The sequence below is a fragment of the Apteryx mantelli genome, chromosome 34, assembly GCF_036417845.1.
Source record: "Apteryx mantelli isolate bAptMan1 chromosome 34, bAptMan1.hap1, whole genome shotgun sequence".
Taxonomy (NCBI): Eukaryota; Metazoa; Chordata; class Aves; order Apterygiformes; family Apterygidae; genus Apteryx; species Apteryx mantelli.
The window spans coordinates 522416-546070 of record NC_090011.1 but is presented as its reverse complement, the minus strand read 5'-3'; the positions used below and the strand labels follow the sequence as shown (position 1 = coordinate 546070).

Genomic DNA, 23655 nt, shown 5'->3' with positions numbered 1-23655 from the left:
ATCCTGTTCCCCTACAGAGTCTGCGATAGCTGCAGGGGCTACCTGGCTAACTGTGCTGGACCCAGTATCACAAGGACCCTTGTCCTCTTGGCAGGGCTTTGGGGTGAGTGGATTTTTCCCTCTCTTTCAGCTTTCCCTACAGTAGCGAAATGTGTCCCCTTCAGGGCCTCCAGGGCATACCATAGTCCCTCTAAGACCACAAGACTACGAACAGACAGCTGTTAGCTTTGTCCTATCATTTCCAAGATTATGCAAATTCCTAAAATTTTGCCTCAAATATTAACATAAATGACCACAGCAATTAACAGTGTTTTTAAGGGGAAAAATCCCTGAGGGCTGGATAACATCAATATGCTGATATTTCAAAGAGCAAATGCAGAGGCCCCAACTAAACATACATCATTGAAACCTGTCATTAATCCCAAAACAATCCTGGTAGGGAATGGGGCAACCAGAGCTACCCATGCCACAATGGATCTTAAGGCTCTTCTACCCAGGGACACTACTACCTCCACAGTAGTCTGTGGCACAGGGGTCTGGAAATCCAGGGCACAGTCCCCATGTGCCTGGACCGAGCCATCCCATTGCACTCACTGCTAGTTGCAAAGACATTTGTGGTTGGATTCAGTGCTGTGTTCAGCTGGTGTCCAGATACCAACCCAGAAAGGCACAAGTCACTCCTCTGTCCCATGTCACAGCCAACAGCTCCTGGTGCTTAGATTCTGTCTAGATACCCATGTGTGGTCAGATGAGTTGTAATCTAAATTTCCATAAATTGTCATGGGAATTTACATGCCTCATTTGTGCATGAACCCCTATATGCTTATACATCTCCATATAAGTTTCTCCATCTATAAATGATCCATGCTTTAAATTCTGCCCAAAAATCCCTAGAAAGAAAAATTGCTGAATATCCAGACCCTTGCACAAGACTTTGGTTATTCGCCTGTGTGATGCAATACCATGAATTGCAATGTGCAGCAAGGTTTTTGTTTGCATTTTGGATGGTTCCCCCTTATTAGCAAGTCTTATTTACCTGTATTTCCTAGCCAAAGGGAACCTCTCTCTCCACCACCTTCTCTCAGCTAGTTTCTGTATATCCCTGATTCTTGAGACATTAATGAATGGGTCTGCGAAACATGTCGACAGAGCGTCTAGTCTGGAGTTCTCTAAGCTGTGGCTAAGGGACAACAGGCATCCATGAAATGGTCGAACATGACCTGAAAAAAACCCTGCAAAACAAGCCCTTAAGTAATGTGTATATGCACATGTTTTTCCACACACAAATGAATGCAAAGAGGAGAAGCAACTACCCCTTTTGGGGCTGTAAATGGAAGCTGCTGTATCCTTTCCATCTAGAAATCTAGTAAGATCATTTCTATAGCCCTGGATAGCCTGAAAATGCAATTCAGTCCCAAATCCACTGCAGCCAGGGTCAAAAAGTAGCTTGCCCTACTCTACCTCTTACTGGATGACTTGTGAGTGAGTTAATGTCCAGTGTGCAGACTTTACCGAGCTCTAGGGACAGAGATTTACAGCCTGCATTTCCTTTCTTGCAGCTTCCTTCCCTGGAGTGCTGGTGGCAGGTCAGTATTAACTGTGGTGGGTGGTACAAAGGGATGGTGTGTGAATCACTGTGTGCAGGCTGCAGTTATCGCATCTACTGGGTGAGGAGAGCAGGACAAAACTCATGTAATCTTGCTAAGTGTAGTTCAGGTACAAATTTGGGTCCAGTCACTGCTTCACCCTCCAGCTCTAGAACTGGTGGGAGGGTACCCTGGGGGTTTACTATCCAACATTCCACTTGCAGCAGGCCTACATACAGCACTAGGACAGAGTGGCTGTGGCTTCATCAAATCAAGCCTTGGACATTTCCAGGGATGGAAACCTGATGACCTCTCTGGAGACTTATCCCGGGACTTCCTCAGCCTCCTGGGGAAGTTCCCCATTCTCCAACCTGAACTCCCCCCAGTTGCCATTCATGGCCACTGTCCCTTGTTATGTCATCTGGCACCACAGGACACGTTTGGCCTCATCATCTTTGCAATTGCCCTTCTCGCAGTCATGGGCTGTTCTGGGGTTGCCCTTTGCTGCCTCTTAGCCAGGCTAAACCAGCTCAGCTCCCTCTGCCACTTCCCACCATCCCTTCCACCCTTGCAGTATGGGATAGGACTGTGCCCTCTCCAGAGGCTAGTCACTAGCTAGGGGCATGTTTGGGGGCCCTGGACAAGAAGGGATGGGTGCAGTCTGCATCCTGTGTGGGGTAGTTAGGGGCAGGATCCAGGCTCTTCTTGTACACCCCACCCCATGCACAGCGGAGGGGAATCAGGCACCTATCCAGGTGCTCAGAGCCTGTATTTGGCTGCAGTTGTGGCTGGAAGAGCAGATCCTCCCATGGAGGTGGGACCCCAGGCACAGCTCAGGGCAGGTATCCCCAGTGTCCAAACACCCCTGTGCAGGCATGGCTATGCCAGCCCAGCTGGACCCAGGCAGGGAGAGATGAAAGGACTCCCTGGGGCATGAAGGTGACAAACCTGACCTCCCCATGACTGACCTTTCAGATGCATTTCTTCCAGCAAGACACCTCCCACCAGGTCCTCTGCATGAGGGCCAGAGTTAGGGGTGCCTTTGGGAGAGAGGCCACAGTCCACTTATGCGTGTGTACTGAACAGGGAGTGACATTTTCCCTGTCCCTGCTACACCTCAGGGGCCAAGACTGGAAGCCCATATGATGAATGCAGTTTTGCTCCATGGCATTGCACTGGGAGAGGAACCCAGTACTGGGAGATTCCAGTATGATTTGTACCATCACAGTAAATAGCTGCTTGGTCACAGTTTCCTGCAGGGTGTTTAAAATGGGGAAGATGATTGGTTTAAATGCAGTCCTCAGCTGGAAGACATCGGGGGAAGCAGAGATGGAGGCAGAACATGAGTGGAGATCTTAGCCAAATGTCATCCCAAAGGAAAGAGCATGTCCAGCTGAGCCAGGAACCCTGTGGTGAAGACAGTGGAAACTGTAAATGAGTTATATCAATTGTTATCCATGAATCCTTGGAGTTTTCAAGAGACCATGTGAGAACCTGGTTTGATTTAGAAACCCTACCTTCCCTCTCTGCAATTATCAAAAGGATTTGATTTGCTATACACAAGGGACAGTTTCCACTGGAACCAATGGGATCACTTGGTGAGGTAGAGCAACAAGGCAGCTCCACCCTTAGGGCTCATCTCCACCTTGCAGCAATGCCAAGGGTGAGTATGATGCATGCCTCAACAAGACTGTAGATAAGCTCATGTCCAGAGGAGAAACCAGGAAAAAGCAATGCCATCCAATTCAACTGCAGCAGTTTGGCATCAGGAAGAACTTAATGGTCCTTCCAGGGAGGGAAAGCCAGGGTGTTCCTGAGTCAGTTCCACATTCCTTTTATTTGGACAATTTGAAGCACAGCAGTGCAAAGCCACATTGCACAGTGGGCACTAGATCCACTGCTCTGTGGTCTGCAGCTGTGCCTGGTGCAAGGTATATACTTCTACAGGCAGTATATACACAAGAGACTCAAGGCATCCCATTTGCAGCAGTGGAGAATGCAGTGTGACAATGGCTGGGGATATATAAAATGCAGAAGTGTTGTGTAGGCAGTTGGGTCATGCAACTGTGGTGGTAACTCCAGGTTCAGGTGCCTTGAGCATCTCTCTTGGACTGAGTGGTGCATGTTGTATGGAGACAGGCCATGGGACCAGCCAGTATGCTGAGGCAACCTGGACAATGTCATTGTGAGGCTGTTCTCTACCATCTTTGAAAGGTCGTGGTAAAAAAGCAGAAATCACACCATCTTCAAAGAGAGTAATGAGGAGGATTGAGGGAACTACACATTGGTCAGCCTCACCTCAGTCTCTGGGAATGTTATGCAGCATCTAAGTCCCTGGAAGATTACACAGCTCCTGGAAGCTATTTCCATCTAAACAAAGGACAAGAAAGACACTAGGAATGGCCAGCAGAAATTTTTCAGAGGCAATTCATGCCTGAACATGGTGATTGCCTTCTGTGATGAGCTGACTGGCTGTGTGGATGATGTTGTGTACCTTGAATTTAGCAGGGCCTTTTTCATCAACTCCTATAGTATCCTTATAGCCAAAGCGGTCAAGATATGGATAAGGGAGCTGGAAAATAGGTTGGACCATTGGGCTCAAAAGGTGCTGGTCAGGGATATGAAGTCCAACTGGCAGCTGTTTACTAGTGATGTCTCTCAAGGGTTGATGCTGGTCCAAGACTATCTAATGTCTTTATTAATGACCTGGGGCAGAGTGCACTCTCAGCAAATTTGTGGATGATACCAAATTGGAGGGAACAATCCATGTGCTGGAGAGCAGGGCAGCTATGCAGAGGGACCTCAACTACCTAGAGAAATGGTCTGAGGAATCTCAGGAAGTTCAGCCAAGGCAAATGTAAAGTCTTGCCCCTGTGATGCAAAAACCCTGTGCAACAGGACAGACCGGATAGGCAACTAGACAGAAAGCAGCTTTGCAGGAAACGAGCTGGGAGTCCTGGTGAATAACAAGTTGACCAGGAGGCAACAGAGTGCCCTTTCACTAAAGGCCAACTGCATCCTGGGTTGTATTAGCAGGTGTGCAGTCTGCAGGTCAAGGGAAGGGGTTCTTCCCCTCTCTTTGACACTTCTGAGACCACATCTAGAGTACTCTGACCAATTTGGAGCTCCCCAGTGCAAGAAAGACATTGACATACTAGGGTGAGTCCAGCAGTGTCCATCAAGATGGCCGGGGGGCCGGAGCACATGAAATACACAGAGGTTGAGAGAGCTGGGTTTGTTCAGCTTGGGGAAGAGAAGAGAGACCTTATTGCTGTCTGCAGCTACCTGATGGGAGATTGCAGAGAAGAGAGAGACAGATTCTCCTCCGAGGTGCACAGTGACAGGATGAGAGGCAACAGGCACATGCTGGAAGAAAATAAATTTCCATTAGAGAGTAGGAGGAACGTTTCCTCTATGAGGGTGGTCAGACATGGGAACAGGGGCCCAAAGAGGCTGTGGGATTGCCATCCTTGGATTATCCAAACCTCAGTCAGACAAATCTGTGAGACATCAGATCTAGCAGAAACTGCTTTGAGGAGGGGGCTGGGCCAGAGATGACCAGAGCTCATTTCCAGCCTCAATTATTCAGTGATGCTGTGAGAGGAGATACTCCCTCCCAAAGAGCATTAAAAGGCTAAGGAACCCGACACCATAGGCACAGGAAAGATGTTGGTGTTGTGTGCTCAGAAGGCCCTCATTACGGCCTCGTGTGCATTGTCCCAAATAGGCCTTGCTCATATCCCTTTGCCAGAGCTGGCTGTAAGCCGGTAAGCAGGGGTATCATCCCTGACCCCCAGAAAGGCAGTGTCTGTGTCTTCACAGGACCCTATGAGCCTGAATCAGAATATCACACTAAACAAGTACTTGGACTACCAGCACACCTTTTATTTTAGTATTGCTATTAAATATGTAACATAAAACTATGTTTACCTAGTATAGTATATGCATACATTACATGCATATATATATTGTGTGCATATATATATATATACACACACACATATATATATGCATATTTAGTGTATTAAAACTATACACTGTGTATATGTATATCCAATGTACACCTTGCAGCACCAGAGTAATAACAGTCTGTTGGTGAATCCAGGGCTTCCCTTAGGAAATTTAGCACTATTTATCATTTCCAGCCCCTGCGCACTGCCAATTACCAGAGCCTCAGGTGGGATGTACATTACCTAAATGCAAATGTTCCCCCTATGCCCATGTCTACCTGTGAGCTCGGGGCAGGATTCATCTAGGTGCAGGTGTCCAGGAATGTTCAAGTTGCCCAAGGGTCCCTGTGACATTTGCACAGGGATGTCTGACAGTGATTCAGGTGACCAAATGCAGGCTTATAGTGAGCTGAAACGCACATGAATGTCTCAGATACCCAAGGGGTACCTGAGCAGGTATGAACATGGATCCATACCCCTATGGCTGTGCACACCTAAACCTGAGTGTCTCAGCCTGTGAGCTGAACTCTAACCTTCGGTTCCACCATGACTAATCAAGTCACGAACACCCCAGAAAGGGTGGCTGCTCCCCTCTTTGTTGCTGCTGATGGGTCGTCCTGGTTTCCAGATGTTCTGCAGCTGCCACCAGCCATCCCAGTCACAAGCAGCCTTGTTGCACCATGCCATAGGGGTGGGGAGGGCAGCAGTCGTCCTCCCAGTGTACCTAAGCGAGGACCATGGGAGGAGATTTTGCAGCTTCATCCCAATTTCTCCATCTGAGTGACTGCCAGAGCAAAACCAGACAGGACCAGGGTACTCTGGCTCTCTGAACACCTCCTCACAGAAACCTGGGAACAGTGCTTTCCTCTTTACATGTTCCCACCTCTCTCCCTTCCAGACCCAGCTCTGCTACGACTAGCAAATGGCTCCAGCCGCTGTGCAGGGCAGGTAGAGGTGTTCATCGAGCAGCAGTGGGGCACGGTGTGCAATGACGGCTGGGATCTCCTGGATGCTGCTGTGGTGTGCCGGCAACTGGGTTGTGGCATGGCTCTGCTGGCCTCAAGCTCGGCTCAATCTGGGAAAAGATCCCACCCTTTTAGGCTCAGTTCAGTGCACTGTTCAGGGACAGAGGGGTCCCTGATGGAGTGCAGAGCCCAGCAAGTCAATGACTGCCACCACAGGGAAGATGCTGACGTGAAGTGTGCAGGTAACCATCATTCTCATTACATGCACAGATCATGGTGTTGGGGGCAGGCAGGGCTGTGCTGACCTGCTCATGATGTAGAAGGCAAACAGCAGTAAATGCAGTAAAGCCATCTGTGGCATTTCACCAGCTACACAAGCACTGAGTTACCTTGCACGGGGACAGGGACATGCAAAAGAGACACAATGTGGACAGCTGTGGAGGGGCATTGCTGTCCCCTCTTCCAAAGCAAGCCATACTTATCTGACTGCTTAGCCTGATTTCACCAAGCACTGCTTTTGCTCATGAAATTCTCTGCAACACAAGCAAAATTGTAAAAGTACAGCAGATACTGATTGACCATGGGATAGCAGTGTTGGTTTGACCAAAGATAGATAAGAGTCAAGTCAACATCAACCAACTGGCAGATTTGAAGATGGTCAGTCATTGCTGGTGGGGGTCAGATGGCTCAGTCTGGGAGGAAAGTGTGTGATTGAATGAGAACCATGATGTAGGACTATGGGGCGCCAGCAGACTACCCTGGAGCTCTCCACTCCCACCAGCTGCTTGGCAGCCCCAGTGATGCGCATGGCCTTCCTGACCAAGACAGTCAAGGGTGGGGAGTGCAAGGGGTGAAGCGGATGCGTTTCTGTGACAGCAGGGAAGAGCCTTGATGTGGACTCCTCTCCACTGCCTCTGGGAGGAATCAGCTCACCTGCTTCATTGCAGATACCATAGAGCCTGCTGTGCATCCCTTTTGCATGTGCCCTCCGCCCCATGCTGCATGCACTGTCCTCTGCTACATCCTTCATGTGTCTGCCCTTTCTCTGACGCATCCTCCATATGCTGTCCTCTTCTCCAGTGCATCCAGTATGGACTACGCTGTGGTACATCCTCCATACACTTCCCACTCTCACAGTGCCTCCACCATGCACTGCCATCTGTGTGGTGTATCCTCCGCACCCTTTGAGTCACCAGCCAAGCAATTCTTCACTGAAATCCCTGTTGTCTCAAACCACGGATACTGTCTCAGACTAAAGCAGAGCATTCCCCTGACCAGTGTTTTCTGGGTCACCAGAAAGTGCTGTGGAGAGCTTCCTTCTGTCCAGGGCTGTCCTTGCTCTGACCCGTGGTAGGGGTCGAGTTGAGCGCTGCCATGTCCCCAGGTCCCTGAAGATGAGGAATGAGCTGGGCACAGCTCTGGGAGTGTTTCCCTGTGCAGGACACATTTTTTCTGGTCTCTTTGCTGGCTAAGTGCCTCTAATCCTGGCTCATGGGAATGGGAACAGCCCCATGCCTGGGACAGGCAGGAAGGCCATGCAAGAAACATGGCTGGCACAGCCAGAAATGGCTGGGGAAAATGGGGGGGGGGGGGTTCCCCTACCCCTCAAAGTCCCCCACTTCACATTGCAGCTCCAGCATGCTAAGCAGTGTTCATGTCCTTTATCCCCATGCCTCCACCACTCCGGGGTGTCTGTGCTCCCTCATTTCAGAGCCACCCCAGCTACGACTGGTGAACGGGTCAAGTCCGTGTGCCGGGAGAGTGGAGCTGCTGCACAACGAGCAGTGGGGGACAGTGTGCGATGATGGCTGGGACCTGCCGGACGCGGATGTGGTGTGCTGGCAGCTGGGCTGTGGGACTGCAATCTCAGCCAATGGCTCAGCTCAGTTTGGACAAGGATCTGGCACTATCTGGCTGACTGAGGTGCAATGCCAAGGGACAGAGGCTACCCTGGCTGCATGCAGGTCCAAGCCATGGGGAGTCCATCACTGTAGCCACCGAAATGATGCCAGCGTGGTGTGCACAGGTACCTTCGTCCCTGTCTCATTTGCCAATATAATACTGGTCTCTGGGGAAAGCAGCTGGCAACTGTGGGAGGGTCTCTGGCCCTTTGGACCAGTGGGAACCCAACAGCTAGGCATGCTGTGAAAGTGTGGTGTTCAAAGGGCTGGGTCCAAGAGGGAGCTGGTCACCATTTGCAAATCCGTTCTGGTGCCTAGCAGAGACCCTGCAGCCATGACCTTGCTGGCTGTGCAGCATGTGGAGTTGAGCATCAGGTGCCCAAGGGGGCTGGCCCCACCGTAATGCAGGGCAGAGCTGAGAGCAGCCCTTCTTCTGGTCCCACCCAAGCTCCTGTCAGAAATGCTTGCTCCTCCACCAGGCTGCATGGGCCTGTCCTGAGCATCTGTTTGCATTTGTGCCCCTCTCGTCTTTCTCTGCATCTCCCAGGTGTGTGGGGGAGCTGCATTGGTCCACATGGGGGCAAGAGGAGGAAGGAAATGTCTGTGGCCGCTGGGTCACCTTGGCCTTTGCATGTGTGCCCCCTGCAGAGCCAAGTGAGGTGCGGCTGGTGAACGGCTCTGGGCGCTGCTCCGGGAGGGTGGAGGTGCTGCACAACCAGCGCTGGGGCAGCATCTGCGACAATGGCTGGGACCTGCCAGACGCGGAGGTGGTGTGCCGGGAGCTGGGCTGCGGGGCGGCACTGTCCGCCCGTGGCTCAGCTCACTTTGGCCGAGGGCACGATCCTATCTGGCTGGATGGGGTGAGCTGCACCGGGACAGAAGGAGCCCTCTCCGAGTGCCCAGCCAGGCCCTGGGGCATCCATACTTGCAGCCACGCAGAAGATGCTGCTGTGGTGTGCTCAGGTAACCTGCAGTTGTGTCACTGCAGTACAAAGAAAAGGGGAGCAATGCTGCTGGGGTGGGTCTGCACTTTCTACAGGGATCTCTTTCTCTTTCTGTGCCTCTGCTGAACTTGTTGCAAGGGTTATGGTGTGCAGCACTGTTCTGCATGGAGAGGCTGTCCTCTTCCTCTCTTCCCCATCAGTGTCTTTGGGAGCATGAGGGGGATCAATTCTGGGGCAACAACCCCAGGACTCTGGTGCCTGAGGACTTGGGTCACATACTAGACGAGTTCCCAGCCCTGATGCCCTGCTGTCCCTGCTGCTCCAGGGCATTGCCTGTGGCCTGGGAGAAAGGAGCCCTGAGGCAGGCAGTTCCCCACCCCAGCTGGCATGCTGGAGACCTTTGTCCCTCTGGACCCTGCTGTTTCACCAAGGGGCATGCAGACCTGCTGCCTCCAGGGTGCTCTGCTCCATGCCAGGGTCTTATGGGGCCAGAGGTGATGTGGGAGCTCGCCTCACCCAGTGCAAGGGCATGGTCCTGTGGACATGCATCAAGCATCTTCTGAGAATGACCTGAAATGCCCTACAGACATGCCCATGCCTCTCTGCTGATGGTTAAGGGGACGTTAGGGTAGCCCCTGGCCTTGGAGAGCTCCCTGCAAGGTGCCTGCAGATGTGTCAGACACTGAACACTACCTTTAGAGCGCCGTGGCCACAGAGGGATGTCCTTGCTCCTCACAGCCTGAAGCCCTTGTGGAGGCATCCGTGGTCTCAGGCCTGTTGGAGGTGCCAGGCCTGGCAGTATATACCTGTGAGTGTGTCCCTGTATGCTCCAGTGCCTTTCCCATTTCAGATCCCACTGAGGTGCGGCTGGTGAATGGCTTCGGGCGCTGCTCGGGAAGGGTGGAGGTGCTGCATGAGCAGCGCTGGGGCAGTGTCTGTGATGACGGCTGGGACCTGCTGGATGCGGAGGTGGTGTGCTGGCAGCTGGGCTGTGGGGATGCACTGTCTGCCCCCGGCTCAGCTCACTTTGGGCAAGCAAATGGTCTCTTCTGGCTGGACAGAGTTCACTGCACAGGGAGGGAAGCTGCCCTCTCTGAATGCCGTGCCAAGCCTTGGGGAGCTCGTAACTGCAGCCGTGGGCAGGAAGCCAGCGTCGTTTGTGCAGGTAACCCTCATCTGTGTCATTTCCCTGCATTTCTGAGGGGTGCTGGCCGGGGAGGGGGAAGGTGACAGTTCAGCAATGGGTGCAGCCAGCTGCTCCGGGCCACTGCTGACCTCCCCTTGCCAGCTCAGTGCAGCACACCTCCTGCATACCACATCCTCCACCACCCTGGGAGAAGAGGGCTGGATCTGGGGTCAAACCACCTTCCCAGGGCAGAGGCAGTGGCTCCTGGGAGGTTTATACCCAGAGGCATTCCGTGCTCCGGGGAGTGCCCAGTATTGAGCCTCATGCACAGGGTCCTGTCCCTGGGATTTTGCTGTCTGCAGCTGGGCCCAGCTGGACAGTCTTCAGTACCCGTGCAGGGAACTGGTGGTTGCAGAGTCAGTCTGATCTGATCCTACTGCAATTGGTGCAATGCATATTGCCCTAGAGGGGTCTGTTTCACTGCTATTGTGGTGGAAAGAGCCCAGACAACTTGCCAGATGCCGATTTTCTTCCCCTCTCCCCACTCTCCTGGGTTGGGCTATTTCTCCTGACTGTCTTGGAGATGTCTTTGCATGTTCTATTCCCTAATGAGCACATTTTCCTCTATCACCTTCAGGGCAGTGAGTGCAGTTTATGCAGCTAGTCCACGGATAGCATTCACTGCACAAATTGCCCTGTACACAGCCAACACCTCTGGCTCCTGATTTCCTTTGGCTTGCTCCCCCAGTGCACCCACAGGCACACCCAGAGGGTTACTTTATTTGTGAGGGGGTGCATTTTCTATATCTGAAGTGGCTCAGCGTGGTTCCTCAACTGCCTTTCCCTCTCAGGAGAGCAAGCTGTTAGCAAGGCTGGTCTCTCCACGTAGATCTGGTCCTTCCGGAAGGCTTGTGGCTTTGGCAGTAGTTCTCTCCCAAGGGTCCATCCTGATCAGACGCTCAGGAACATCTCAAGTGCTTTATCTCTTCCTTTTTTTTCCTGTTTCAGATCCACCTCCCCTCCGGCTGGTGAATGGCTCCAGTCCCTGCATGGGGAGAGTAGAAGTGCTGCACAACCAGACATGGGCCAACGTGTGTGCTGAGGGCTGGGATATGCAGGATGCAGAAGTGCTGTGCCGGGAGCTGGGCTGTGGGGTGGCTCTCTCAGCCCCCAAAGTAGCCCACTTTTGGCGAGGACTCCTCTGGCTGGAGAGTGTGAACTGCTCAGGGATGGAAGACACCCTCTCTGAGTGCCCGGCTGCTTCCTGGGGATCCCATGCCTGTGCCCACAGGGAAAATGCTGCTGTGGTCTGCTCAGGTACCCTGCTTCTTGTCACACCTCTGTTCCTGTGGGTATGCTTTACATGTGGGGTGGTGCATGATCCCTTTCAGGCAACCTGATGCTCTTCCTGCTTACTTGGTGCAGAGACCCAATGCATTGCAGGAAGCCTGATGCCGGGAGGAACAGGTGGCAGTATCCACAAACAGTGCTAGTCCTTGTCCCCTATGGCAAATTAGTGAGTCCAGTGGTGCTGGGAGTTTGGAGAGAGGAGGTGGACAGGCTCTGTTCCTGCTGTCTGTAACTCCTCCAAGTCCCCTGCAAAGCCCTGGTAGGTCTGTGCAAAGGGATGCTTTCAGGTGGCTCGCCAACTGTGGCCCTGTTCACCCCAACCTGCAAGGCAGTTCCTATGGACATGATATGCACAGAGCTGCGGGAGTGAGGCTGCAGGATGGTGTGCTGATGGCAGACTGCCCTGCTCCCCCCACCCCACGGCCCTGCCACAGCAGGCTTCTCAGGAGTGGTGTCACATAGCACTCCGGCTCCTATGGGGATGAGGGTCACTTTGGCAGGAGATGGGCTCTTAGTCCCCTAACTGCCCATGTGTTATTGATCATGGCCATGAACTGCAGATGCCCCAGAGGAATGTTGGAATTGGGTCCTGTGGTAGCTACACCCAGTCCTTGACCACCCATGCAGGACGAGATGATTTTCCAAGGCCTCCTGACACTGGTGCAGGGGCACTGGAGTCTCTTCTTGTTTTGCATTTACATTTCAGAAGGTGCCTGTCTCTTTTGCCCCAGAACTCCAGCTGGTGAACAGCTCCAGTCCTTGCGTGGGGAGAGTTGAGGTGCTGCACAACCAGACATGGGGCAGCATGTGTGCCGAGGGCTGGGATGCGCAGGATGCAGAAGTGCTGTGCCGGGAGCTGGGCTGCGGGTTGGCACTCTCAGCTCCCAGCAAGGCTGACTTTGGACAAGGACAGGGTCCCATCTGGCTGGTGAACATCAGTTGCTCAGGGACAGAAGCCACGCTCTCTGAGTGTCCGGGCACACCGTGGGGAGTCCAGCAATGCCATCACAGAGAAGATGTCAGTGTTGAGTGCTCAGGTAACCCTCTCTGGTGTGAACTCCTTACCAGGCCATGGGCAACAGTGTGACAGAGGACAGGATAGTAGTGATGGGGGGGTCCGCCCTCCCCTCTGAGTCTCTGCTGACCTGTGCCAAGAGAGGCAGCACCAGGTTGGTGCTGCAAAGGGGCCCTGGCACAGCACTGGTACAAAGCCCAACTTGGAATCATCTTTGAACTTGTCAAGAGCACACACCGTCCTGTTCTCAGGGTCATTAGTAAAAACATTAAACAGCTTTGGCCCCACTATGAGGCCTTTGGGGGATGCCACTAGTAACAGGCCACCAGTTGGATTTTGACCCTCTTTTCAGCCCAGCAATCCAGCCAATTTCCCACCCACCTAACCATCCGCTTCTCCAGTCCATATATCCCCAGTTTGGCTCTAACAATAATATGGGAGACAGTGTCAAAGGCCTCACTAAAGCCAAGGTACACAACACCTACTGCTCTCCCCTTCCCCACACAGCTGTTCAACTCATCACCAAAGGCAATCACGAAGGGAAGGAATGATTTGCCCTTGGTAAATCCCTGCTGGCTGTTCCCAAAGACCCTAGCAGCTCCCAGTCAGGCAGCAGGCCCTATGCATGTGGGAAGGAGAAGCCCAGCCCTTCTCCTGCAGTGCCTGGTAGACCCTGGGCAAATGCAGATATCCGTCCCAGTGCTTCTGTCTCTAACCCATTTCAGACCCGACTGAGCTCCGGCTGGTGAATGGCTCTAGCCCCTGCATGGGGAGGGTCGAGGTGCTGCACGAGCGGCGGTGGGGCAGCGTGTGTGACCACAGCTGGGGCATGGAGGAGGCTGAGGTGGTGTGCAGGCAGCTGGGCTGTGGCCCAGCCATCTCAGCCCCTGGGCAGGCGCAGTTTGGGCAAGGCCACGACCCCATCTGGATAGACGGAGTGGACTGTGCTGGGACGGAAGATGTGCTCTCCAAGTGCCCAGCCAAGCCATGGGGGACCCATGGATGTACCCACAGTGAAGATGCCAGTGTGGTATGCTCAGGTAATATGCATTCAGCAAGCAGAGCCAGGGCAGATGCTGGTGGTCTTGCACAGTGAAATGCCCCTTCTGAGACAGGAGTTGCAGTGGCTAAGGTGCTGGATGCCCTTAGGTCCAAGTATGGCATGTCCTAGCAGGGGACCAGAAACCTCACTGCTCCCGGGACTGGAGGGACTGCAGGCTGGGAGCTCCCAGCTCTCTGTGTCCTGGCTGTGTGCAGGATCCAAGTTCCCCTGGAGCAGATCTTTCTGCGGGGCTGGGAGTGATTTTAATGATGGCTTCTGTTTTCCTGCAATGTCCTTCTCACTGCCACAACAACCTCCCTTTACCTTCAAGGCTGCCCTTTAGGACATCCAGGGACGTGGCTCCCACCTCACCCACCAACAGATTTAAGGCCCTGGGCACCCCCTCTGGCCCATGGAGAGAGACAGGCACTTCCAGAGATGAGCTCCCTTGGCATGAATGACATTTGAGGGGAATCCAAGACATTTTCACAGGACTGGCAGATGGCACTGGACTTACTGTAAGACCTGTGTCCTTTGGGAGCTGCAGCTGAATCTCTGCTGGACATAGCTGGAGCCAAAAAAGCGCTTTTAGATATGAGTGTTTTTCAATGGCAAGAGCTCTGTTTTGTCAAGGCCTTCCTGGAAGAGAGCTTAAAATCCAGGGAAAGAGTGGCCTGCCCTGCCTCCAGAGATGGGAGGGAACACAGAAGCCTTTTCCTGGAGTGCCATATGAGGCTCCTAGACAGTTTCCAACGCTCAGAGCAATGCTGCCTGCAGCATAAATGTCCTGGAGACTTTTTCTATGTGGCCCCCTCAGCCATCCTTTCTGAGCCCTTTTGATGCCTCAAAGCCCTACAGGAAACAGCCCCTTAGCTGCTTGCTTTCTGTTGCAGAGCCACCCACCATCCGGCTGGTGAACGGTTCAAGTCGCTGTGCAGGGCGAGTGGAGGTGCTGCATGCCCAGCGGTGGGGAACTGTGTGTGACGACGACTGGAAGCTGGTGTATGCTGATGTGGTGTGCCGGCAGCTGGGCTGTGGGGCAGCCGTCTCAGCCCTGGGGTCAGCGGCATTTGGACCAGGGGCTGACCCCATCTGGCTGGATGATGTCAAGTGCACCGGGAGGGAGTCTGCCCTCTCTGAGTGCAGGACCAAGGCGTGGGGAGAGCACAACTGTGACCACGGGGAAGATGCTGGCGTGGTGTGCACAGGTAGTGCTGTCCCCAGGTACCAGTCCAGCAGCACTGCAGGCTGTTTTGGCTCTCTGGGAGGTGGATGAAGCCAGGCCAAGGGCGTTGGGGTTAGGACTAATCTTTGGAGGATGAGAATGAAGGTGACCTTCATCTGCCGGGCAGGGAGATAGGAAAGGGCTGCAGGTGTGGGTGCTTGGCTGCAGCATTGGGACATGCAGGGAGGTGCTGAGCTCACTGCTTCACTTTCTCTGCCAGGTACAGCCATGCCCAGCTCCACTATCCCTATGCCAGTGCTTCTGCTGCTGGGGCTGGTGGTATCACTGACTCTGGTGCTGATGAGTGGAGCTGTCCTCTTCCTAAAATGGAGGAGAAAGAGGTACAAAGTCCTCCATCACTCAGGTAAGATGCCCCCCCCCCCAACCTTGGGATTTGAGCACGGTGTGGTCAAGGGCATTGCCCCTTCCTGCAACAGGCAGCCATGCATTGCTCAGTCCCTCATTCTCTGTGCCATGGACAACATTGGAGACAGATCACCAAACCTGTGTGCAACCCTGCAATTCTGTCCTAGGGGAGAAAGTCCTCATCCTGTAGGACCCAGTCTCCCCAATGAGTGGGAAACTCCCCGCCCCATGACACATTGTTCCTCTGCTTTGCAGGCAATGAGGTGGAGCTGAACTCCCAAGGGACACACTGGATCCGGGGAGGTGAACACCATGCAGCCAAGGCAGAGGCCACAGAGGAGCCTCCAAATGAAATCATCTGGGAAGCCAAGGGAATGACACTGCCCCAGGATAAGCCCCAGGAAGGACGGGGGGACAACTGCAGTTCCCTCCCTGATATCGCCTCATGAGCAGCACCTTGGTGCAAGGTCCTGTCCCTCCATCCCTGCCTCTGGGGACAACATGTGCAAAGAAGGACTTCAAATCCCAGATGCCTTTAATATTTGATATATAGGTAAAAATAAACTGGCCCTTCCTGACATGCTCAGAGCAGCTCTTACTGCCTTTATAACTCAAACGGGGCAAAAACGCTGAGGGAAACTGCTAACTACTGACAGACAGATAGACAGACATAGGCTCTGCAGAACAAGCTAGCATAGGTTTTCCTGCCCACAGGACATCAGCTGTCTCCCTCCTGCCACCAAACACAACCGTTTCCAACCTTCTCCTTGGCTCTTTATCAGATCTCAGAGCCCTTGCTGAGATTCTCATGTCCTGCATCTCCCTTCATCACCAGATCCAGGGGAGCTGGTCCCTGGGGAGGAATAAGCGATGGTTAGCCTGGTTACCTTGAGACCAGAAGTGGTGTCACCTCCTGCCTGGCAGCACCCTGCAGAGCCTCAGTGTCATGGGAGTCAGAAGGAGTTTCCCACCTACAGGTGCACAGAGCATTCGGCCTCTTTGGGCAAGTCAGAACACACCAGTGTGGTACGTTGTCCCTCAGCTTTGCAGACCATGGGCATCAGCAGATGAAAATAGTCCCTGGAAACCTCTCTCAGCCCTGGGCACCTGCTTTGCCACAAATGCTGAGGGCCAGTAAAAAGCAGCTGATTTGTGGAGATGGTCCATGTCTGCAGGCTGGGATGAGGGACTGCTTGGGATGGGCTGCTGCAGGAGAGGGGGCGCAGTGAAACTGCTGTGCCTATGTGGAGCCAGACTTGGGAGAACCCACGATTTAAGGGGCAAGCCAGCTGCAAAACAACTACACATGGAGAAGCAATGACTGAAAACATCTGTCCTGGAGAGGCCCTGGTCCTGCTGTAGCCTGCATGGGGCCAGTGACTTCTTCCAGCTCATCTGATTCAGTTTGCAGTGCATTAATGACCAACATGAGGCACCAAGCCATTTAGCACTTACTGCATTTGCTTTAAGTTTATACCTGACTAAATGACGCTGCCCTCCCCTCTTTGACTGTCTTTTAGTCCCATAACAACAATGACTTCCACTGCATAAATTGTCAGAGAATGCAGATATAAGTACACATACGTACTTATAAGTACACCTATATACATTCCCCACCAATGCTTTCTTTACCAATTTCTGTATTTAATACACATACATACATATGGAGGGTGGCTGTATATGTGCATCTACCTGTATGCAAATACCTTTATATATCCTGCCAATCAAGCCTACCGTGGCATGCAGAGTCAGGCAGAAACTATCACCTTGCCTTAAGTGAGCACTTTGAGACTTGGAGAGCAGGCAGCCAATGACTGTTGCCACCCAATGAGCATGTAGGGCTTCCATTGGTGGGGAGGTGGCTCCTCCCACTCTCATTTGCATACATCTGCCTTCTGTCAGTGTCTTAGCCACCCCATGGTCTCCTGGGCGCTTCCCTAGCACCATGGGGTCTCTGACAGCCGTGGTAAGGCTTCCTCAGGCACAGAGCTCCCGATGGCAGAGGGCATCGAGCTGCAGGTGAAACATGTTGCTGTCTGCCAGTGTGTGGGGTTTGAGATCACCAACGATACACAGACTGTGATGCTCCAAAACCTCTGGTGAAATCCTCCGGCTGCCCCCTGTCCTGCTCTCCCACCTCACAGTGGGCTTCCCCCACGCTGACTCCCAAACCTGTCCTGCCAGCATGTCCCCCCTGCCCGGTCCTGGTGGGAGGTTTCCCAGGGTTTCCTATCCTCCTAGCGCACATAGCAGTTTCCTGTCTCCTGCCTGCCCTGCTGAGACAAGCAAAGCAAGGAAGCGCAAAGCCAATAGTCCTTACACCACCCTTGCTTGTCAGTGAATCACTAGCAGCAGAGGCAGATAGATAGTTTTATGGGGTGCCAAAGATGGCACTCATTGAGTTGGAAGCCACCAGGATGTCCCATTCCTGGCGTCCCTCAACCCCACTCTCCCTATCCATCTCCCCAACAGGAGCTACTGCTTCAGTGGCCACAGCCACCACCCCTGCGGATCCCCTCTGGCACCATGGGCAAGCGTGTCTTTGTGAAGCAGGACTACAGCCTGCACAGCAGCATGGGGGTCTTGGTCTACAAGGCAGACAGCTTCTCCCTGGCCATAATGTTCTCCAACCCCTTCGACTACATCTTCACCAGCATTGCATTCAGCCTGAAGCTGATGCCATGCAAGGGGGGGATGGTGTGGCTGGAAAGCTTCTATGAAGACATGATGAAGAGCACCCCACTACAGGAGTCAGCCACCTTCCAGAAGATGCAGCTCTCTGCCTGGCCGCAGCCACTGCAGGTGATGGTAGGACACATCCATGTCACCACCACCATGTCCAAAGCATCCCGAGCCATCCTGAGGGTCCTCCTGGAGGAAAAGCCACTGGAGGGGTCCTGAGCCCAGGAACAGCACCCACTCCCCACCCCACAGCCCTGCCAGAGGGACCCCAATGCAAGGGGATTCACCCCACTGGTGAAACAGCCCCAATAACGGTACAGTGATGCTGACACCAGCACATATGCTGGGATGAGGTCTCTCCCAGGAGGGCTGGGGTGGGGACCCAGGAGGGGATGGAGTGAAGCCCCCTCCCTGTCCCACCATGGAGCCCATGCAGCCACAGGTGGTCTCAGGACCAGACTGGGGAAGGGGTCGGAGTCTGGCCCCAGTGCTGCCAGAGTGAGCAATGAGGGTCCCATGAGCCCCACAGCCCCTGCAACCTCCCAGCCCCTTCCCCTACAGCCCCAGAGCCCTCATTCCCATCAACCCCACAGTCTCTTCAGCCCCACATTCCTGCAACCCCCCCTCCCCTACAGCCCCAAAGTCCCCTGAAGACCCACAGCCCCCAGTCCCATTAATCCCACAGCCCTCTACAGTCTGAAAGCCAAACAGCTCCACGGCCTCACAGCTCAATGCAGAACCACAGCCCCATGGCCCCCTTCAACCCCACAGCCCCCAAAAGTCTCTTCCCCTACAGTCCCATAACCTCAAAACCTCCTTCAATCCCACAGCCCCTTCCCCTACAGCCCCACAGCCCCCTTCCACTCCATGGCCCCCATTCCCATCAACCCCACAGCCCCTACCTCTCCTAAAAAGCCCTGAAGACTTCACAGCCCCCTGCAGACCCACAGTTTCCAGAGACCCCTGCCCCACAGGAGTCCCCAAGCCGCCTTGCGCACTCCACACATCCTGTGGGATGCCAAAGGCCTCTACCACATGGAGTGCAGCACTCAAGCAATGCAGGAGGAGCTGGCAGCTGCGTGCCTCGCACACAAGCAGCACTGGCCACAGTGCATTTGCACACACAGCTTGGTGCTCGTGGGGCGTGAAACCTACTTGCTGAGCCATCTGGGGTCATAAACGCCATGCTCATCCATAAGATTTGGCTGAGGGTTGTGACACCGATTCCCTACAGTTAAGCAGGGGAGAATGATGCCAAGGGCACGTGGGTGATGGATTTTCTGCCAGGGGTGTCACAGGATACCCAGGAGGCTCCACTGGAGAAGATATTGATATTTTTAGGGGGGCAACAGGCCATGGGCTGCTTTACATGTGACATACAGGGTGTAGGGTCTCTGAAATGGATTCCCAATGGAAATCTTGGGAATAGTGTGGTGCACGTGGGCCAAGTGCAGCTTTTCTCTCCAAGGCTGAGGGATGCAAGTTTAGAGCTATTGATGGGATCTGAAAGGTTGATTGACGAGAAAGGTGCTCAGGAGGGAAGAATGGAAAGCAACAGAGGTGGGGAGGAGGGGAGCCGTGATGTCCACTCCCATCAGCATTATAGGAATATGAGAAACAAGTGGGTGGATTAGAGGGAATGGTCAGGAAGCTTCCTTTAGAGGTTTGGCAACGTGGGAAAGGATCACGTGCCATTGGCGGGTTCCAATTGAACAAGTTCACAAATCAAGTGGCAATTTGCAAGGCTCAGGCAGCCTCGGTGACTGCAGGCTGGGGTGCTTGCAAGGATGGTGTTAAGGCAGCTTTGACCAGAGTTAGATGGTGTGACCATGCACCCTGGACCTGAGCTCCCTGCTAATGGTGGGAATGGTGTCATCAGGCTGTCCCAGCCCTGCTGGCCACTCTTAGTGATGTCCAGATGTTGCCGAATGAGTTAGGAAGAACTGCAAGATGTGCCTTGCCTGTTTGAGGACAGCAGGGATGCAGGAGTGGTGAACACATGGAATCAGGTCAAACATGCATTGGGGGATGTAGATAGCACCATCTCCTGGCTGGTGACATCTAGAGGGATTCATATGGAAACATTAAACTTATTAAGGATGGTGGGTAGGGAACAGGGGCCACAACCATTGAAGACACAGGGGGCTCTCAAAAGCCGGGTGAAGGTACCAAGCAAGGCAAATGCAGGTGGTTGCTGATGACAAACTTTATGCTAACCAGCAGGCAAGACAGGAAAAAGGGAACTCAAATGCCAAAGGGAATAAAAAGATACCCCACATTTCATCTCATTCTGTGCAGCCCAGGCATTGCCCACACATGTGCAAGCAGGTGATTGGAGATACAAGGCGTAAGGACAAGGCTCACAGGGCACAGCAGGTGACGCACTGTCTGGGGATGGCCCTAAAGGGTACCACATCCCAGATCACATGGGACTGGGGAAGGAAGACCCACCCCCACCATCGAGGTTGTAGTCCTTCCAGCACAGCACAAGAGGTGCTGGCAGCTGGCCCTAGCCCCTGCCCCAACTTGGAGGGTGTCCTTGTGCCCAGATTGAGAGATTGGCGGTGACAAGGAGCCCCTTCCCTGCTACAGCCTTGCCATAGCACAGGGTCCTTGTGTTTGGAGCACTGGGCGCATAGAGGGCTGTCTGGGGACTGGGGCTGTGGGATTGCAGGGGGACAGGGGGCTGTCTGGGATGAGGGCTGGGGGACTGCAGGGGGACAGGGAGCTATGAGGGATGTGGTCTGTGGGGAGCAGGGGGCTGGGATGGATGGTTGGCTATATGGGCCAGTGGATATGAGAGATGGGGGCTGCAGGAGAAGGGACTATAGGGTTGGTGGGGCCAGGAACTCTGGGTTGTAGGGATGGGCCCTTACTCAGAGACCAGGGCCCGAGTAAGGGCAGGCCCCTGCATCCCCTCATTCCGGACAGCCTGGCCTCCCTTCGGTGGGGCTGGAGAGGAGGGCAGGCGCCATCCCCAGCCTCAGGGCTCCTTGGGTTACTTCTCCTCCAGGAGGATGGTGAGGACGGCTTTGGTCGCGTTGGACATGGTGGCGGTGACACAGATGTTATCCATGGTCACCTGCAACGGGGCCTGGGAATGCGAGAGCTTCATCTTCTGGAAGGTAGCCACCTCCAGTGATGGGGAGCTCTCCATCATATCCCTGAAGAGGTCCTCCATGCTCTGAATCTGCCTGTCCCTCGGCGACAGCTTCAGGCCAAACTCAATGTGGTAGAGATTGTAGTCAAAGGGGTTGGAGAACATGATGGCCAAGCAGAACGTGTCTGCCTCGTAGACCAGGACCCCCACACTGCCACGCAGACTGTACGACTGCTTCACAAAGACGCACTTCCCTACAGTGCCGGGTGGGATCTGCAGTGGCGGGGGGTGGTGGCTGTGGCCACTGAAGCAGTAGCTCCTGTTGGGGAGACAGATAGGGAGAGTGGGGTTGGGGGATGCCAGAAATGGGACATCCTGGTGGCCTCCAACCCAGTGGGCAAAGGCACAGGGGTAGGGGGGAAGTATGGTCAGGGATGGGGGGATGCAAGGACAGGACACATCTCCCCCATGAGGACTGCTGGATTTTCCTCCCCACATGCAGGCACAGGGCTGCATCACTGCAGGCACCAAGGGGGGGGGGGGGGAGAAGAGGAGAGGGTCATCCAAAAGAGATGTTGGGGAAAGGAGATGCACTGAATCTTCTGCAAATTTTCCGACACAATTTCTCCATTTTCTCCCGCCCCCTTGAACTCTTCTGGGCATGATACAGACTGCTGGGGTCAACATCTCTTCTGGGGCAAGACGCCCCCAGCCCCATGCAGGCAGCAGCCGGAGGCCTAGCACGCCCAGCAGCACATGGGACAGCCACCTCCATGCACTGGCCACAGCCCCAGCTCCCCCCTGTGGCGCCCAACATTTCCCAGAGTGGGGATTAACTTGGTTTGGAGGCACAGGGATTTGGGGCATGGGGGTCTATTTATTTGTGGTGGGGACATTTCCCAAGCACAGACTGCTGCCATGAAAAGGAGATGGACTGTCACAGGGAAGGGATGAGGAAGACCATGGGGGGGATGGCAGGAGACAGCCCCAGGAGCAGGATGGACATAACTCTGCCAGCTTGGCTTTTCCTGGCTTTGCAGAGTGGAGAGAGGCAGTGGAGGAAAGGGGATGGCTGGGGGGCTTGGAGGGACAGCAGGAGGCAAGAGTGTCCGGGGAGGGCTCTGGGGACGTTACCTGGGGTTTCGGAGGGTGACACTTTCCAGCTTGTTGGTGATCTCGATGACCACACACCGCCCCACGGGCACGTCCCACGCCAGGTGCTCAGAGCCTGCTGCCATCGGGGGCTACTGTGGAGGGGTTGGTGACGGAGAGGCTGCTCGAGAAGGAATGAGGCCAGGAGGGAGAGAGACTGAAAATGAAAGGAGGCAGGTGGTGTGGGAGCTGGCCCTGGGCCACAGCAGCAGATCAGGGAAGGGGGAGGTGCAAGGAGGCTTTTTAAGCCTTGCACATCACTTGGGGTGGGAGCAAGTGCCCCCTGCCACATCCTGGAGGTAATACAGGCTCCAGGGCCACTGAAGGGATAAGGCGCCCCACTTCCTGCATCCTGAAGGCTCGGTGATGCCTACGCACATCATTAAGCTGATTAAGGACAGTGCATAGGGAACAGGGACCACTGCCTTTGAAGACGCAGGGGGGTCCCAAAAAGCCAGGTGATGGTACCAAGCAAGGCACATGCAGGTGATTGCTCACGACAAACTTCACGCTGAGGACTGCAGGGAGGAGGTGCCTGTCTCCACACCATCACAGCTCCTATTGGCTGCGCCATGCAGCTCCTGCCTCCCATTGGACATCAGGTCCATCTATCTCCGGATTCCATCTAGGCCCCCCCCACGTCCTTGGGGCACCTGTTGCTCCACCCCTTCTGCCCTATCCCTCCTCCAGACCCACCCCCTCATTACCATGCCCCACCCACTCCCTTTGGCTCCACCCCCACCCTCAGTTTGGACCTCACCCCAGAAGCAAACCCTGTAGCCACTATAAGCCCCACCCTCATGACTAGTCTCCACCTTCCCATTAAGCCCCACCCCTTCCTCCCCATGCCCCACCCTTCACACCCATCTGGGCAAGGGGCTGTGGGGCTCAGGGGATGCCCATGTATGGGGCCGAGGGGGCACCATTGGGCCTGGGGACCCCCATGGGTAGGGGTGCTGAGGGCTAGGGGACAGACAGAGCCCCATGCATGGGGCAGTGGGTGCCATGGAGCGGGGGCGATCCCATGTTTGGAGCAGGTGGTACTTGGGGAGGTCATGGGGCAAGAGGCACCGTGGGACAGGGGGGCCCTCTTGTACAGGGCTGGGGGTGCTGGGGTTGCCATGCGGAACGGGGGATCCACATGTGTGTTCCAGGGAAGCTGCGGACCGGGGGTTACAGGGAACCATGTATGGGCCAGGGGGTGCTAGGGAGGTTATAGGACATGGGGGACCCCTATGCAGGGGGGTGCCG

The 23655-nt window shown here is 54.3% G+C and overlaps 1 protein-coding gene and 1 long non-coding RNA gene across 2 annotated transcripts in view; both read left to right on the top strand.

Annotated features, from left to right (window-relative positions):
- LOC106482029 (uncharacterized) overlaps window positions 1–23655 on the top strand; it is a 255295-nt gene that overhangs the window by 181212 nt on the left and 50428 nt on the right. Inside the window, exons 12-21 of the mRNA XM_067314260.1 lie at window positions 8224–8527; window positions 9051–9389; window positions 12554–12859; window positions 14372–14383; window positions 14773–15087; window positions 15325–15468; window positions 15726–15916; window positions 17943–18364; window positions 21166–21277; window positions 21364–21663. Of these exons, the coding sequence (XP_067170361.1) occupies window positions 8224–8527; window positions 9051–9389; window positions 12554–12859; window positions 14372–14383; window positions 14773–15087; window positions 15325–15468; window positions 15726–15916; window positions 17943–18364; window positions 21166–21277; window positions 21364–21663 (2445 nt within the window). The remainder of the gene's footprint in view (window positions 1–8223; window positions 8528–9050; window positions 9390–12553; window positions 12860–14371; window positions 14384–14772; window positions 15088–15324; window positions 15469–15725; window positions 15917–17942; window positions 18365–21165; window positions 21278–21363; window positions 21664–23655) is intronic.
- On the top strand, window positions 43–6479 carry LOC136994901 (uncharacterized). The gene is made up of 3 exons (XR_010886699.1): window positions 43–103; window positions 1560–1586; window positions 6435–6479. It is a non-coding gene; the product is annotated as an uncharacterized lncRNA (long non-coding RNA).